Below are 17,451 nucleotides of genomic sequence, written 5' to 3'. Positions count from 1 at the left end.
AATCAATTGTTCAGTGCCTTCCCACAATTTATTTCATTGATTTCTTCCGATTGTTCATTGTTGGCCTGTATCATCAGTCTAGACAATGCATCTGCATCAGTAAAAAGGGGTCCAGGTCTGTGGGAGATGGTGAAATCGAACTGCTGCAAGTAGTTCACCCATCTGGCGATACGTCCCTAAGGTGGGGTGATATTAAAGAGATGAGTGAGGGCCTGGTGATCGGTGAACAAAGTAAACTTCGCACCTTCTAGGTACGTGCGGAAGTACTGAACTGCTTTAAGGACTGCAAGAGCTTCCTTCAGTAGTGGTGTAATTGACTTCAGGTGGCTTGAGGGTGTAGCAGTAGTAACCTACTACGTGTCGCTTTTCTTGGCCGGATGCTTCTGGACATTTCTGGTACAAGACTGCACCTGTCCCATAGTGTGAGACGTCGGTATTCAGTTCAAAGGGTAAAGTGAAATCTGGTGTGCGTAGAATAGGGTCAGCAGAGATTCTGTGCACCAGATCACGGTAGACTCTCTCACATTCCTCATCCCACTCAAATGGAACTTCTTTCTGCGTGAGGCATGTTGTTTTTATGGCAAAGTCTTTTATGAAGGGTCTGAAATGTCCTGCTAATCCCAAAAACACACGCAATGAGTGGACGTCATATGGTTTTACCAGTTGGGATATCCTCTCGACGGACTCTTGTTTCGTGCTTTTGGTAGTCCCATCAAATACTCTTCCAAGAAACACAACTTTTCTTTGAAAGAACGCACTTTTATTAATATTAACCTTGAGGTGTGCCAAGCTCAAGGCATTTAATACCTGGGACAGGTGTTCCTGGTGCTCCGCCTCTGTTTTGGAGAAGACGATAATATTGTCTATGTACACGTTACAAAAGACACCTAGGAAAGGCTTCAGGACTTCATTTATAATCTTCTGGAACCATGCTGGCGAGTTTTTCTAGCCGAAAGGAAGCCGGTTATACTCGTACAGGTCGAAGGGCATGATGAAAGCAGTGTACATTTTTGTTTCTTCGGTTAGCAGGATCTGCCAGAAACCTTTGCACAAGTCAATACGTGAAAAACTTCGGCAACCACCTGTCTCATCTATAATCGTGTCTATCTTCGGCATGGGGAATGGTATAAGTTCTGTCTGTCGATTGAGAACCCTGTAATCTGTGCACAGTCTGAAAGTTCCATCTTCTTTTGGCGCAATAGTTATGGGAGAGGCGAAGGGTGACACCGAAGGCCGGATTATATTGGCGTCTAGCATCTCCTGCAATTCCTTCTTCAACCAAATCTTGCACTCTCTTGACAAGTTATAAGGTGATTTTCGGATGACGGTCTTGTCAATTAGTTCGAAAGGCACCTTGTGTGACGTCATCGCTTGTGGATAGCTTCCTATGCATACCACTTCAGGATAGGTTGTTGCAATATCCTCCGCGCACTTGACAACTCGCAGGTTATCTTTTCTATCCGGCTGTGTCTCTTGCCTTGATAGTCCTTCCACTAAAACCGCATCGTCCCAGTATACGTTCATATTTAGTTTCTTTATATCTGGTCTGGATAGCAGAAAATCGTACGTCACCCCCTCAATCACCCGTACTTCACTCTCTATTTCATGACCTTGGAACTCGATTTTTACTGAGGCCCATTGATTATGCTTTGTCACTTTTCCATCGGAGCCTTGCACCCATAGTACTCTTCCACTATGCAGGTGACTTGCATCTAGCAGCTTGGCATTTATTATAGACACAGAAGCACCACTGTCAACCAAAGCCATCATATGTCTGTTTCCCACTTTGACAGGAATGTGAAGTAGGCTAGAGCAAGTTAAATAAACAGTCTCAGTTGTGGTCATCGGGTCGGACTGGTCACCCTTGTTTATCAGTTTTTTTGTCGTCGGAGCCTCTTCAGTGTCCGGAAGTAGGGGGACAGCGTTGCGGTCGACGTTACTCACCCGACCTCTGGGAGCGCGCCAACGCAAGTTCTCTGTGCCGCCTGCAAGGCGGCGCGGTTCTCGCCGATTATGGCTTGACCAATCCGCGCCGGACCGTGTGAAGTGACTGCTTGAGCTAGTGCTTATATTTTCTTCTGAAGTAGATGGCATGTCGTGAAGGCACTCCAGGAGCCCATCCATAGTTTTAGGCGACCGTATTTGCACTTGCTTCAGGACTTGCGTGTGCAGTCCATGCATTATTAGTGCTACTACGGCAGAAGGAGGAAGCATAGGCTCCGCCAGCTTTAAAAGGCGGCGTTTGTCAAAGAAATACTCGATGAGAGAGCCTTGCTTGAATTTGAAATTAAGCGCGGCGTCCCATCTTTGCACTGGGTTGCTTCGGAATGTCGTCAAGAATTTTTTTTTCCACTGATTCCAAGAGTTGCCAGCCTCTTCAGTAATATGCAAATCATACCACTTCCGTGCAACACCGCTTAAGTAACTACGCATGTTAGTAATCTTGTCCTCATTAGAGTGCCAGTTGTTCTTCCCAGCGGCATATTCATAGAATTCAAGCCAACCTTCTGGACTTGAAGACATGCCGTCGAACGCATCGAGTTCTACAAATTTAGTCACTGGCTTCTCAGCGTTTAAAGAGCTTATAAGCGATGTCACCAGTTGGTTTTGCTGCGAAATCTGTTCTTGTTGTAGCCGAAGAGCTTTCAAAATGAGGCTCACCTCTTCCTTTGACAACTGTGATCCAGAGTCCTTTCGACGCATCGGTTGGAGAACTAATTCGTCAAAGATCGCCAGACGCAAGTTCACTTACACAGCACCCTTCCGACGTAGTTCAGCAGTGTCCATGGAAGCCTTCTCTAAAACCAGGTTCACGAGTTCTGCAGAGTTGAGTTCGCGAGGTAGTTCCACCGCTGGTTCATCTTCAGCTTGGTATCCCGACAAGATTATCTTCTCTGTGGAGGTCTCCTCAAGGAAAAATGTCACCCACATGTTGGAGTCCGGTGTCGACTGCGCCAAAATAATGTAGTGTTCCTAGTTAAAGGACACAATAGATGGAAAGTATTGCTATGGAACTGGCGTCCATCTTGTCTGCCATTTTATTCTGACTTCCTTCTTCTCTTCCCCTGAACCCAGGTTCCTGCGCTTCTTCATCTTCTATTCGAAGGCTCATACCGCTTCATTTGTAACAAAAATAGACTACGTGGTTTTCAAAAATGCTATTCTCACAGCTAATTAGGTGATATATAGCATGACGACATTACTAAAGAATTTTTAAACTTGATTTCAGTTCTTAAAAATGCAACCGAAAGAAGCAGTATAAAAGTGTCGATTCATTCTCGTGACATGCCACTATGTCCCTGGATAAATAAATGGACTCTGGACGTCATAAAGAGCAAGGATTACTGGTATGATAAATGGAAATGTCATCAAGATAATGAATTTTATTTATGTCAGTTCAAATCAATGCGTAACAAATCAGTCGGAATGATGAGAGCGAGTAAAAAAGGATTATCATGCACATCAAATAGAACAGGCAAACGTAATTTGAAAAAACTTCGGAAATTGCGAATGAAGTCATTGGCAATTCTCGCACGCCAAGAGTACTTCCTGATGTCATTGATAGCAACATGGTTGAAATATTTATTGCTTATTTTTCTTCCATCTGAAAAATTTGTGGAGCCTACTATACAACGTAGTTTTCCAAATTCTAATACCAATTCTTTTGTAATGTACGAAATCGACCTTGAAGAAATCAGATCTACAGTGAGCGGGGCTGCCAACGAATTCTTAAAGAGAATACCACTGTTCCTGGACCAGTTTTATGCTGCCTATTCAACCATTCAGTAGAAGTAGCAACCTACCCATCCTGCTTGAAAACCCATATACACCTGTTCCCGTATACAAAAAAGACAACCGCTCTTACCCAACTGATTACAGGCCAATCTCCGTTTTGAGAATAATTAACATTACCTTTAAAAAACTTCTTGCCAACTGTTTTCATAAACATATTTCAAAGTATAACGTGCCGTCTCCTCAGCAACCCAGTTTCAGACCAAATTTCTCTACATCCCCTGTCGTTAAGACTCTTACTCAAATAATAAACACAACATTGAATGACAGTAAATTAGCAGTTTTATTCTTAGATCTCAAAAAGGCATTTGATATCATTGATCACAGTGTACTACTAGATAAATTAACAAATTGCAGTTTTCGGGAGGAGGGGGTTGAGATACTTTCAAAGTACCCTCACAATCATCAACAAGCAGTGGTAGTGAATGCCATCACGTCTTCTATGTGGTACTTGCGCACCGGTGTTCCTCGGGGGTCCGTGCTCGGACCGTTGCTTTTTGCCTTATATGTGAATGACTTGCCGCACATATTGGAATCTTCTAACATGTTGATGTATGCTGGTGTATGCTGATGATACGCGCATTATAGTTACTGCTAATAGTCCAGCTAACAGTCTAGATGATCTTAAGGTGAAAGCAAACGTCGAATTAAAAAATATTGCCTGATGGTTGTCAAATAACAGACTAACTATGAACAAAAAAGAATGACTAAATATGTCGCCTTCCACTCCAGGTGGAAATCTGTAAACACCAATGAAATGAAGCTAGTAATAAACGAGTCTGAGATCAAACAAGTATCTTCATTTAAGCACATTGGAGTCATATAGATAACAGCTTACACTGGCAAAAGCAGATTCAATGTATTTGCTCCAAATTAGCTTCGGGATGTCGTGCTCTAACTCGGGCTCGTAGTTACTTTGGTACCACCATGCTACCAACACTTTACTCTTATTCATTGTCACCTCTCATATTGCACTGAGTCTTGGCGAGGCACGTACCGAACTTATCTGGACCCAGTAATCTGAATGGAAAAATGTGCTGTGAGAATCATAAATAACTCTAAGGATAGTGATCCTAGCAAGCTTCTGTTCTACAGATTGCAGATTCTGCCTTTCGACCTCTTATGGAAATTAAATATAGCAACATATGTGTACACCACTGTAATTTACAATCATCCTTTTCATGTATCATTTCACGTGACTTCTCATTGTACTAGACAATTATCTTTTAATAAGTTAAATATACCTCCTTCTAATAATGTCTACGGTGAACATCTACTACAATTCTGTGGTATTAAAATCTGGAATGCTATTCCTTTTATAACAGAAATGTCACCCGATTTCGCTAACGCATTACAACAACACTACATGGAACAGTTAACAAATCCCTGACGTAATAAAATATTTATCAAATGTGCAATTCATTTGCATTTCTTCTGTAGATTATGTTTATCTCATTTTTTTTTTCGTCTTCAAATATACTCTTGTATAATGTAGTTTAGATTTTATATTAAATTTGATTAAGATTGCTTGGTGTTATGCTAGATTTAGTATTTCATCAAAATTGTATGCTTTACTGTCGATAAACCTGTTGATTTGATATTTGATGATTGTTCAAAGTTGTTTACTACGTCCGAATAGCCATTGTAATAAAACAAATTCTTTTTTGGACCCAAACTAGCCTAGGGCTAAGGGTCCACTCAGTGTGTGCAAATTTAATATTGCAAAATAAGGAAATAAAGTCAATCAATCAAACTTTACACCCCCGGTCATTGCCTCACCCACCCGCCTTAACCCCCTCTACCCTTTAGAAGGACCTTCCCTATATATAGTGTGCTGAGGAAAGCATATGTCGCCTTGAAAAAGACAAGTCCACTTGTCAAAACGTTGGCTCCCGCTTTACCTTGTTCTTGTTTTGCTCTTCGTCTTGAATTTCCATCTCTCGCCTTTTCAGTGTTTTCCCTATGTGTACGTATATATGGCATTACCGAGAAGCTTAGTGGAGCAACATGTTTGAAGCATTTCCGAAAGGGTCACACGAGTGGCCAATCCGATCACTTGCCTTGGTGACATTATGCATAGATTTTCATACATTAATTACCAGAGGTAACTCTGGCGCTAGTACATACTGGAGCTGCAAGCGGGGCGGTCCAGCCAGCAATGGAATGATGGTTATGGATTTGCTTAACTTCATCCTACTGGCTTCAAACGGCTTCGTGACTTTGTAAACTAATAATATTCAACATAGTTCATCATCATCAGCCTAGTTTTTATGTCCACTGCCGGATGAAGGCCTCTCCCAGCAATCTCCAATTACTCTCTGGTCTTGCACAAGCCAATTCCAACTCACGCCTGCAAATTGCCTAATTTCATCATCCCACCTAATTTTCTGCTGTCCTCGACTACACTTCACTTCTTTTGGAACACATTCTGTAACTCTAATGATCTACTGGTTATCTGTCCTACACATTACATAGCCTGCCCAACTCCATTTAGCCTGCCTGCCCAATTTTTCAGCTAAACTTGGGCCAATGGAAGAAAAATAAGCATTAAGTAAACTAGAATATCGGCTATCGCAGTTTGCTCCCTGATCCACACCGCTCTCTTTGTGTCTCTTAACGTTGCACCTAAAATTTTTTCGTACCGTCACTCTTTGCGTGGACCTTAACTTGTTCTCGAGCTTCTTTGTTAACCTCCCAGTTTCTGCCCTATATGTTAGCACCGGCAGAATGCAATGATTCTACACTTTCCTTTTCAATGACAGTGGTAAGCTCCCAGTCAGTATTTCGTAACGTTTGCCGTATGCACTCCAACCCAATTTATATCTTTCTGTAAATTTCCTTCTCACACTCTGGGTGCCCTGTGGGTAAGTGACCTAGATAAATGTACTTCTGCACTGTCTGGAGGCTGATTGGTGATCATGAATTCTTGTTCTCTTGCCAGGCTATTGAGCATTACCTTTGTGTTCTGCACATTATTCTTCCGCCCTACTATTATACCCCTGACACATGGGCACTCTAAAGTCCTTTAGGTAAAGGGACATCTACAGGAAATGCACGCTCACTGACCTGGAGAGGCAAAGCAGAAGAGTGGGTCTAAAAATTAATCTGCAGAAAACTAAAGTAATGTTTAACAGTCTCGGAAGAGAACAGCAATTTACAATAGGCAGCGAGGCACTGGAAGTCGTAAGGGAATACATCTACTTAGGGCAGGTAGTGAAGGCGGATCCGGATCATGAGACGGAAATGATCAGAAGAATAAGAATGGGCTGGGGTGCGTTTGGCAGGCATTCTCAGATCATGAACAGCAGGTTGCCATTATCCCTCAAGAGAAAAGTGTATAATAGCTGTGTCTTACCAGTACTCACCTATGGGGCAGAAACCGGGAGGCTTACGAAAAGGGTTCTACTCAAATTGAGGACGACGCAACGAGCTATGGAAAGAAGAATGATAGGTGTAACGTTAAGGGATAAGAAAAGAGCAGATTGGGTGAGGGAACAAACGCGAGTTAATGACATCTTAGTAGAAATCAAGAAAAAGAAATGGGCATGGGCAGGACATGTAATGAGGAGGGAAGATAACCGATGGTCATTAAGGGTTACGGACTGGATCCCAAGGGAAGGGAAGCGTAGCAGGGGGCGGCAGAAAGTTAGGTGGGCGGATGAGATTAAGAATTTGCAGGGTCGGCATGGCCACAATTAGTACATGACCGGGGTAGTTGGAGAAGTATGGGAGAGGCCTTTGCCCTGCAGTGGGCGTAACCAGGCTGATGATGATGATGATGATGACCGGAAAGGCGTTCCAAGTGCAGTGACACACAACAAAGGAGTATCTCCTTTACAGCAAAGTTCCTTTTCGGGAAAGGAGATCACGCAACTACTTTTCAAGCGGAAAAGGAGTTACTCTCACACACAGCGTGCACAACTCGTCAATAGAAGGAAACCTGCCACACAACTACGGTGCCCATAGGTATTTTTTTTACCTTGCGAAAATGTTTTAATTGTCAGCGGTGATACAATTTGTCGAATAGTGAAGATTTCCACTAGCTATACTCTCAAACGCTCGCATAACGTCGCTAGTGCCGCCATGTTGAATTCCGGCAGTGTCGTCGTTGTTTGCTGCGCGCATGTGGTGTGTTCACGTCGCGAGATGGAGACTGCACAATCAGCGCCCGCAGGAAATACCCAGAAGAAACCAGTTGTTGGAATAACATATTGAATAAAACGCGTTACACCTGCGCGCACAAAGGAAGGGACGACAAAGACGTGAAAAAGGACGACAGAAACATGGGCATCACCAGAATAAACAGCACGCACAGCAAAACACCGGCTGCACATAGTTACTGGACCAAGTTAAATGGCTGCTAAGAACGCAAAAACGCGAATAAAGTAAACAACTATAAGCATTATTAGCCATCAACAATGAAAAAAATATATTTTTAGGTTCTACAGTAGCTAAGTGTAATTAAATACGCAGCTTTTTAAGAATGTTTTCTCTCTTGTGGCTTTAACAGCCAGCGCTATTTTTCTTGTGGCGTTCATCTGAGGAACTACCTAAAGAAGTTCAGTGCGGTGCCGTGTGTCATTGGCGCAATTCCTTTCTGCAAAGGGTCCTTCAGAGTAGCAAAAGGGGTTTACTGGAAAGGACATCAGTTTTGCCCGTGTGTCAGGGGTATTACACTTCCTCGGTTAAGGACCTGAATCATTTGTTGCAATTGATCCGCAGCGTTGCTGAACAGGAGAAACAAGAAATGAAATAGATTTCACACTATCTGCCGATCCCAGCATAGTGCAGGATGTAGAAGTGTTAGGTAGGGTAAAGGGCAGTAATCAGATTTCAACAAAGTACTGTGTTATAACCAATTAAATAAACATTATCAAAATTCACCACCAGCAAGATTCAAACACAGCACCTCCAGCACAGAGGCCCAATAGTGACACGATTACGCCATGAATGCATGCGAAGACATGTGGCATAGAACACCCTTATGAATTTCTCGCGGGCAAGCCAGTGCATTGAGATGCTTGGCGAGCTTTAGATTTGGCCTCCTCAACAGGCTGAACCGCTGCAATTAGTATCAATTATGCAAGTTCACAGAGTTCGGCATTTAGGAAAGTATAGAATGCTTTGAACTTTACAACAATGACGGCAGATAAAGCATAATAAACAAAGCCACAAGAACATTTGAAGCCACAAGCACAAGAATCAGTCAAATCCATGCACTAACCATCATTCCTATGGTGGCTGAACAATCACAGTGCCAGAGTTCCCTCTAGTAATTATGGTTGGAAACTCTACGACATTATGAAGCCACCCATTCTAAGTATAATGGGCAGAGGTTGGTTTAAGCGCAATTAGCACCGCTGTTATGTGTAGTGATGCAGATGATGAATAAGTTACTAGTCAATAAAATTGATGCAGACTACAGAGCACTTTAATTTGGCTCCTGACGATCAGAAGGATAATACTAACACGTTGCACTCGTGCACAATTGTCAAGATTGTTTTAAGGCCCCCTCGATGAGTAGTGCTATACCTCTGTCATACAGCACGTGTAATGCCTTTCACAGTAAATGACATTCATGCCTAACGTCATTCCGGTCTTGCATTCCTTGTCTACACGGGTATACAAAATGATGGCTATGTTTATCGGCACCTTGCACACGCAGGCACTCGGCAATCTACATGTATACTTTCAGGTTGTGCTTTGCCCTGTGCAAATCGATGAGGTGGTAACTTTCAGCAGCATGCGTGTCTCGTCGTGGGCCCATTGCACTTTTCGCTTCTTATTCTCCGCTGACGAAGCTGTAGAGTTGGCTTCCATGGCATGCACACACACGCACTTGGCAATTTACATGTATACTTTCAGGTTGTGCTTTGCCCTGCGCAAATCTGTGAGGCAGAGTGCAGATTTTTTGGCCAGTTGGTTCGTTGCATCAATTGAAGTCATAGCGCTGGATTGAGCGCACGTCCTGTCGTCTTTCATGTCCCTGTCAATCCAGCGCTACGACTTCAATTGATCCGATGAGGCAGTCTTCCCACACGTTCAGCAGCATGCGTGTCTCATCATCGGCCCAGTGCACTTTTCGCTTCTTATCCCCCATTGACGAAGCTGCAGAGTTGGCTTCCGTAGCTGCTGGATGGACTTTAGTGCAGCCCCACATTGAAAACAATGTGCAGAAATGAAAAAAAAAATATGGATGAGCGTTTGTAAACATGACTGACAAGAGGTGCTAGCATCCAGTCAAAGACTGGGAACAAGACTATAACTGCACAAACTACTTTAACAATCGTGATAGATGTCATAAAATTATTTTAACATTCATAACAGCAATTACGACAACCTTTACTCTGATTACATTCCGTTTTTACTTATCAATATTATAATTTTTGCCGAGCCCCTGTCATCAAGATTACACAAGTTACGCTTGCATGGGTTCGGGAAACTCATTCAATGGGCAAAAGCCATTAGCTGTGTGTGTCGTACACTATGCCCATGTAGAAACAACAAAAATGGCATTAAGACAATCTCATTCACTGTGAATGACATTACTTGTGCCGAGTGACAGGGGTATTAGGCAACCCAGTCAAATATGTTGGTGTGTGTGTGCCGAGTCCAGTTGGATTTTTCAATGACATCCAAATGCTTCAAAATGGACATAATTGGAGGCCCAAGTTTAAATTGGGCATCAAAATAAGTCTAGTTGGTACCAACAGGACATCAATGAAGCTTCATATTCCAACTGGCCCCAACAACTGGTAGTCAGTGGATGAGTAATCTCATGAAACAAGAAAAGAGTTGATAATCATACTGTTTCATCATCCACGTACCAGATGGGATTCCGTCAGACCCTTGACTTCAAACATACTGTTTCAATTATGTGTGTTTTGAATAAAATAAGTTTGTATTTTGGTATGATCAATGGAGAGAAGCATTTAGTTTTCTTTGAAGTTAAAAATCTAAACTTTACCAATTTCTCATGAACACCTGACACAACTTGGTCAACCAAATTTCACGTACGCAGCACTTAACTTGTACTTCTCATAGACACGTGGTGGATGGTGGGTATGTCATTAAAGATAACTTCCATAGTGTGGTCATGCATGAGTACGTTCTCGAAAGCAGTTTCAAGTATATCCGTGTCATATCAAGATTCAGGCCTACGTAATGTTCCCCTGTCCTTTGTTTCTCAATGTTGGTCCCAATGAGTACAATTGAGAGACCAACGGGGTACAATCATAGGTGCCGACTACGAGGGGACTCTGGGGCCCAAGCCCCCTACGGAGTTTTCCAGGCTAGGGGGAGGGCCCCCGGCTGAGCTCTCCCCCCACCCCACACACACACATAAAGTGCCATTACCAGAGCTTTGTCACCCACATCATTTGAGGTTTCTTTTGACTATCCTCGACCTTCCCACTTGAAATTTTACTGGGGCTAATAGCTTACTGCACCATTGTTGGTGCGGACATCCACTGCTTTCAGTTTATACTTTTGCTTTATTTCTGAAAATCCTGACAATAGGACACGCGCATTAGAAGCACTAGCAGCTGCTGCCTCATCCATATTTTCTCACTTCAACATTGTAAACACCATGCCATTTCCACCACCATTTCCATTGTAAACACCATGCACACACACAATATATTTAAATATACACACAGGACAAAATTTATTATATTTTTGAAAGAGATGGAGGTAGCCAATTAAAATTATATTTCTGAATAATGCCCTATGCGCAGAGAATGAATATGTTGCTGCTGCATGTTCACGCTTCAAAGTGCTTTTTTTGACCATGAAAAAATCCCATAGACTTCAGTGACCCCTTCAGCAGAGACATCAATGGAGTGTGAAATGCACGTGAATGTTGTGCGTCTTAGTATTGCTTCTCTTTCCAGTAAGCAATGCTAACGACTAATAAAAAAAGCTCTTCTAATAATTTACAACATTTACAAGGGATGGAAACATCGTCACTTGCGTGCAAAGGTCATGAATATTGTATACAGGATGTTCAATTAACTGTCATGTACCAAGAATTTTAAAAAAAGAGCAATGCAATGCATTACTCGAAGAAAACCTAGTGAATATTGTCTACCGTATACAGTGGAGTATCTGCCAGTAATTGTGTCATTACTGAGATTTAATTAGGTATTATAATTATCTAACTCGAGACATGATATCCTAATTATCAAAGTGTCAATGGGGCATTTGAAGGCACAGCCAAGGCACATCTAAATGTGGTATTTTAAGCGACATACTAATTGCGTACAGATAACTGATAAATAAACCCCACGAAATATTGAGAATACCAAGTGACTGTGCTCCCACCCGCATCCTAAAGCAGCGCCCTCGAACAGGCTCCCTCCGAGTTATCCACAACGAAATGAAGGAAATAAAGAAAAACATCATGATCAAGCTAGCACATTATCTGCCGTGCCCCGGCAGAAGTAACATGTCGCGTTTGGTGTTAGTTGGAAACGAGCTGTGATAGCTGTTGTCTTAGCGTAGATAAAGTGCGCTTTTTTTTTATTCACAAGATCTATCCCCACAAAAGCAAATTGACAATGTCAGTGCAAAAGTTTAAAGGTGCGTAAACATGATCCTTGCTTTGAGATCTGCAAATGGCAACAAGTGGAAGGGAACAATATATATCAGGCATGGAGTGTGCCGGTAGACCAAATGCATCGGCTCTCAGAAATGATGAAAACCTGAGACAAACTGGCAGCTTCAAGAAAGAGCGGCGGGGACTCCATCTTCGAGGACGTTCTAGCATTTATGGCCTCAAACCCTCATGCTAGCGTGCAGGACGTGGCCACCCAGATGCCAATTTCCAAGTCATCAGTTTGGAGGATATTGAATGACGCCTTTCACACTTACCATCTTAACCAGCATAAATTCCTGGAAGATAGGTACTTGCAGAACTGTCTAGATTTCTTGAATTGGGTCCTCACAAAAGCCAATGAGTCACCGGGCTTTTTGAGCAATATCATGTGCACAGATGAAGCCAACTTTCGCAGAAACACCTAGGCGAATTTGCATAATGCACACTATTGGAGGGACACTGGGTAAAGCGCAATTGGCACCAGTACCAGTGGTCGCTCAATGTGCAGTTCAGGATTTACATCAGCGCTATAATTGGTCCCATCTTCTTCGATCAGACACTGACTGGACAGCGATACGAGTACAAAATCCTTGAAGGATTGGTGGACGAGTTTCTCAGCGAAGTCCCGCTGTCACGTCTTCCACTTCGGTGGTATCAGCAAGATGGTGCACCAGCACACAGCACCAGCTGGAAACAAAACTCGCTGGATGAGACTTTTCATGCGCAATAGATTGGAAGGCATGGGCCTGTGAATTAGCCGGCTAGGTCACCTGACCCCTCTCCACTCGATTTCTTTCTTTGAGGTTATGTGAAAGATTGCGCTTGCATGATCGAGACGGACGTCAGATTAGTTCAAGGTAAGGATAACGGATGTGTGCCGTAGAATTCTGGCATCGGTCATCAAGAAAGCCACTGAAGATGCGATAAAATGGGCACAGTGCTGCCCAGCTGCAAAAAAAGAGACCTATTCGAACACATCCTCTAGGCTGGTGTTCAACGGAGTTTACGAATTCACAGATAATAAGGGTAGACTAGAATCTGACTTTTTTTTTTTTTGTGCAGACATCCTGATTGCCAATTCGGCTCATTTAGAAGTCGTATATTTACTTTTTTGAACTCATAGGTATTGCCTTTCCTCTACATGTTGGTCACTTCCCGGTCAGTTTGTTTCGCTTTTATTTTTTGACATGAACCTGTTTTTCAGCACGTATACACTTTCATGAAAAATAAAACGGTCAATTTATTTGGTTTTACCAAAGCAAGTTCCTGGCGCGGAATATAGCTTCGCGCGCACTCGTTCGATGCGGTGTGAGCAAAGCCAGGATTTTGAAACATTCTATGCCTATTAAATTGCTTTTAGCATTATGTGCGTGGTCAGAGCGGCGCTTTGGCCGCGTTATTAAGGGGCTTTTGTTATCAATGCAATCAGTTAGCCTTGAGATACGGATAATAAGTGTGACGTAGTAATGAGAGGAAGGAATAGCTGCGAAGCTGTGCAACTGCTGTTGGTGCTTCATCCGTACCATTATCAAGGTGATGTGCTGTCTCTTCGGGTTTGCGACAGGCAATGCAGTTGCTTTGAATCAGCTTATTTGAGGGCGGTGCTTTATGATACGGGTGGGACGGCACTTAAGTGGTATTTTCATACTTCATTAGTCGGAATTGTATGCAATTAGTACATCGCTGAAAACACCACACTAAAATGTCATTTGGGGATGCTTACAAATACCTCAGTGACACTTTCATAATCAGGACAGTACTTCTCGAGTTAGATAATTAATTGCAATTACCAAATGAAATCCCAGTAACGAAAGAATTACTGGTAGCTACTCCACTGTACTGGAAAGAATATGCAATAGGTTTTCTTTGAGTAGCACAACTGCTCTTCTTTATGTGTTGATGCACGATAGTTGGGGAACACCGTATAATTCACTAAGTAACCGAAATGAGGCCAAGCCAGATTCACTCAAAATAAGAATCAACAGCATGCATGCACAGCAGCGCTTATACTCGGACTAACAGAAAAAGAAAAAAAGGGAGAGGCTGCAGTTTTGCTGGAAAGGCGAAGTAGTATTAGTGATAGCCAAGTATGCGACAATTATACGAAGAAAGATTACACCCACAAGAGGACTAAGGCTGTGAAATTGAACTGTCTCCTACTATTGGGTCTCGTATGTACTCATATAACGCCATCATTTTAGCGCTCAATTCTTCGAGGTCACTCGAAGTTTCTACAAGTGCAAGAAATATATATATATATATATATATATATATATATATATATATATATATATATGGTGTTCGGAAAGCTGATCGGATCCCAGCCTCCGCCCCCTGGAAAAATGAAAACTCTCTGCCTATGGGTCCAATTGTGTTTAAAAATCCAATTGGCTCAAACGGACCTGTTGGATGTTTCCGGTGAGTGTCCCAAAACACACTTGGAAATACCCAAATCGTCCCAATTGGAAATTTCGATCTGGTTTGAGCGACTTTTCTTTACTGAATCAAGAACTTGTACAGTGATAGCAGCTGAAAGTGGTTGTTGCTCTTCCATAAATAAGTGCGCTTCTTTTCCCATCTTACCGTAAATTATCATGAACGTTTTGGTGCCCTAAGTCAAACAAGACGACTACGTCATCACATCAATTTGTACATGAAAACAATGCAAGTCTTTCAACACATGAGCTATAGTGCTCTACCTGCATGATGTTTTACCCACGGTTACCAATGCTTCCGTTCCATCTTCATCGCACGCTGTCCTGGAGAAAGAGGACACAGACTGCAGCCGAGCCGTTTCCATCCTCAACGCGTGCGCGCCAAAGCAGCCGAGCACTCTTTCCAACAAATCGAATCTCAGAGCAACCAACCAGCTACTGAATGACGCGTTACAACGGCCGCACCAGTGGCGCGTCTCATATATATCGCTTCCTTTCATTTTACTGCCTAAAACGCCCACCACGACGCAGCAACGCAATACACATTAATGCGAGATCTGTTGACAAGGCGACAACGTTCAAGCATGTACCTCGATGCCACTACTTACTACTGCTGCGGTCGTAAGCACACACGCTGCAGTGTATGTCCGAGTGATAACAGGGACTTGCATAAATTCTTGCGTCAACATACGCAGAGCCATGACGTCTCGGTCAGTGTTCGAGGTAAGTGCACACACATTAGTCGGGCCACAGGCTACAACACAGGTTCGATTAGTGGCATAGCGGCTCCTACGCTTTTCCTGGGTGAGTTGCCGCACTAATCCACGTGTAATTCACTTCTTCTACACAGGGAGAGATAGGACCGCCGACATCACATCGACACGGAGCCACAGACGGAGCCGCTTGCGGGATGAATTGAGTCTATTTATTCCGGCCAACATAAGCCAATGCACGCCTGACGAAAACAAACGAAACCGAAACTCAATATTAAAACTGGCAGCCAAGACGGGAGCACCCTACACTCTTAGGCAAAGTTACACCCTTTTACTTGCCCCTTCTGCCACACAACAATAATCGTTATCTGCCTTGATGCGTTTCCTTTCTTTAACGCTGCGAGCCCGGTACTTTGCAGTAACGAAAGGCACGCGCGTTATCAGCATAGAACAGTTTACACCCTTTGGAGTGCCCCTTCTGATAACGCGCGTGCCGTTCGTTACTGGAAAGTTCCGGGCTCGCAGCGTTAAAGAAAGGAAACGCATCAAGGCAGATAACGATTATTGTTGTGTGGCAGAAGGGGCAAGCCAAAGGGTGTAACTTTGCCTAAGAGTGTAAAACTCTATCGAAATCTCGATGGCCTTTGAGCAACGGAAGCTGAAAGCGCCACGGTGCTCCCTTCAGCAGGGGCTTTTTTTTTTTTTTTGCTGCTTATTTTTAAGATGTGTCGTAATTAAAGACGGCGAGCGCCTGTGCAGACGTAGGGACATTAACGCATCACGCCCAGCAGTCGCTTGAGACAACGCTGTGGTGAATTGATCCACCCCCGTCAACGCTTCTTCGCCTAATAAATTTGATTGACACATGTATTTTTTATAGTTGTTCGCGGATATTATGGGACGTGCAAATGAGTTGGAAGTGATCTGTGAGCAGTGACAAGGACGAAGTTAAATACTATTCATATACATATTCAGGTCAAAGCTTAATTCATTTTCTTTTTGACGAACAACACAAACAAACACAGTGACACTTTTTATTTACACTCTTAAAACGGTTGCACCCTTTGGGGTGTATATTTGTCCCACAACGATAATCGTCATCTGCCTTGCTTGCGTTTCCTTTCCTGAAAACTCAGCGCTCGCTACTTTCCTGTCGAGAATGCTGCGTCACACTGATAACGCGCATGCCGTTCGTGACTGGAAAGTGCCAGACTCGCAGCGTTAAATAAAGGAAACGCGGGCAACACGGATGACGATTATGGTTGTGGGACAAGATACGCCCCAAAGGGTGTAAATTTTTTTAAGAGTGTACTTTGTGCATAAAAAGTAATTTTGAACTACTTTTGCTCAAAAGCAATTTTGCCCTCTTTCTGGCTGCTTGCACCTGCTCTGTCAATGAGTTATCGACTCCAATCAGCACAGGTTAAATATGAAATAAACTACGCTAGCTCACCTGTCTATACACTCTAAGAACAGTTTACACCCTTTGGCTTGCCCCTTCTGCCACACAACAATAATCGTCATCTGCCTTGATGCGTTTCCTTTCTTTATCGCTGCAAGCCCGGAACTTTCCAGTGACGAACGGCACGCGCGTTATCAGAAGGGGCACTCCAAAGGGTGTAAACTGTTCTATGCTGATAACACGCGTGCCGTTCGTTACTGGAAAGTTTCGGGCTCGCAGAGATAAAGAAAGGAAACGCATCAAGGCAGATGACGATTATTTTTGTGTGGCAGAAGGGGCAAGCCAAAGGGTGTAAACTGTTCTTAGAGTGTATTTGTGCTTGAGCAAATGGTTGCGTACGCACTACAGGGCATGTGGCACATCACACAGGAAATAAAGGTACGCGCGCTCTGGCAGGCATGGATGTGGAATCTTGTGAGGTTACGCTGCCGCTGATTCCCATCTGCTGCCACA

At 43.2% G+C, this 17,451-nt stretch overlaps 1 protein-coding gene across 4 annotated transcripts in view; it reads right to left on the bottom strand.

Annotated features, from left to right (window-relative positions):
• The window catches only part of Der-2 (Derlin 2), a 61,920-nt gene extending 46,188 nt beyond the window's left edge, over nucleotides 1-15,732 (bottom strand). Inside the window, exon 1 of one of the 4 annotated variants that reach the window (XM_055065687.2) lies at nucleotides 15,414-15,732. In XM_055065687.2, coding sequence (XP_054921662.1) covers nucleotides 15,414-15,524 — 111 coding nt within the window. In that variant the 5' untranslated portion in view covers nucleotides 15,525-15,732. Of the gene's footprint in view, nucleotides 1-15,087; nucleotides 15,109-15,413 lie in introns of those variants that run through there. The other 3 variants (XM_050169436.3, XM_050169437.3, XM_050169438.2) reach the window with 3 other exon arrangements.
• Between the last annotated feature and the right edge of the window lie 1,719 nt (nucleotides 15,733-17,451).

This window comes from Dermacentor andersoni, chromosome 3 (genome assembly GCF_023375885.2).
Source record: "Dermacentor andersoni chromosome 3, qqDerAnde1_hic_scaffold, whole genome shotgun sequence".
In the NCBI taxonomy this organism is placed as follows: Eukaryota; Metazoa; Arthropoda; class Arachnida; order Ixodida; family Ixodidae; genus Dermacentor; species Dermacentor andersoni.
This window is presented reverse-complemented; position numbering and strand designations above follow the sequence as displayed.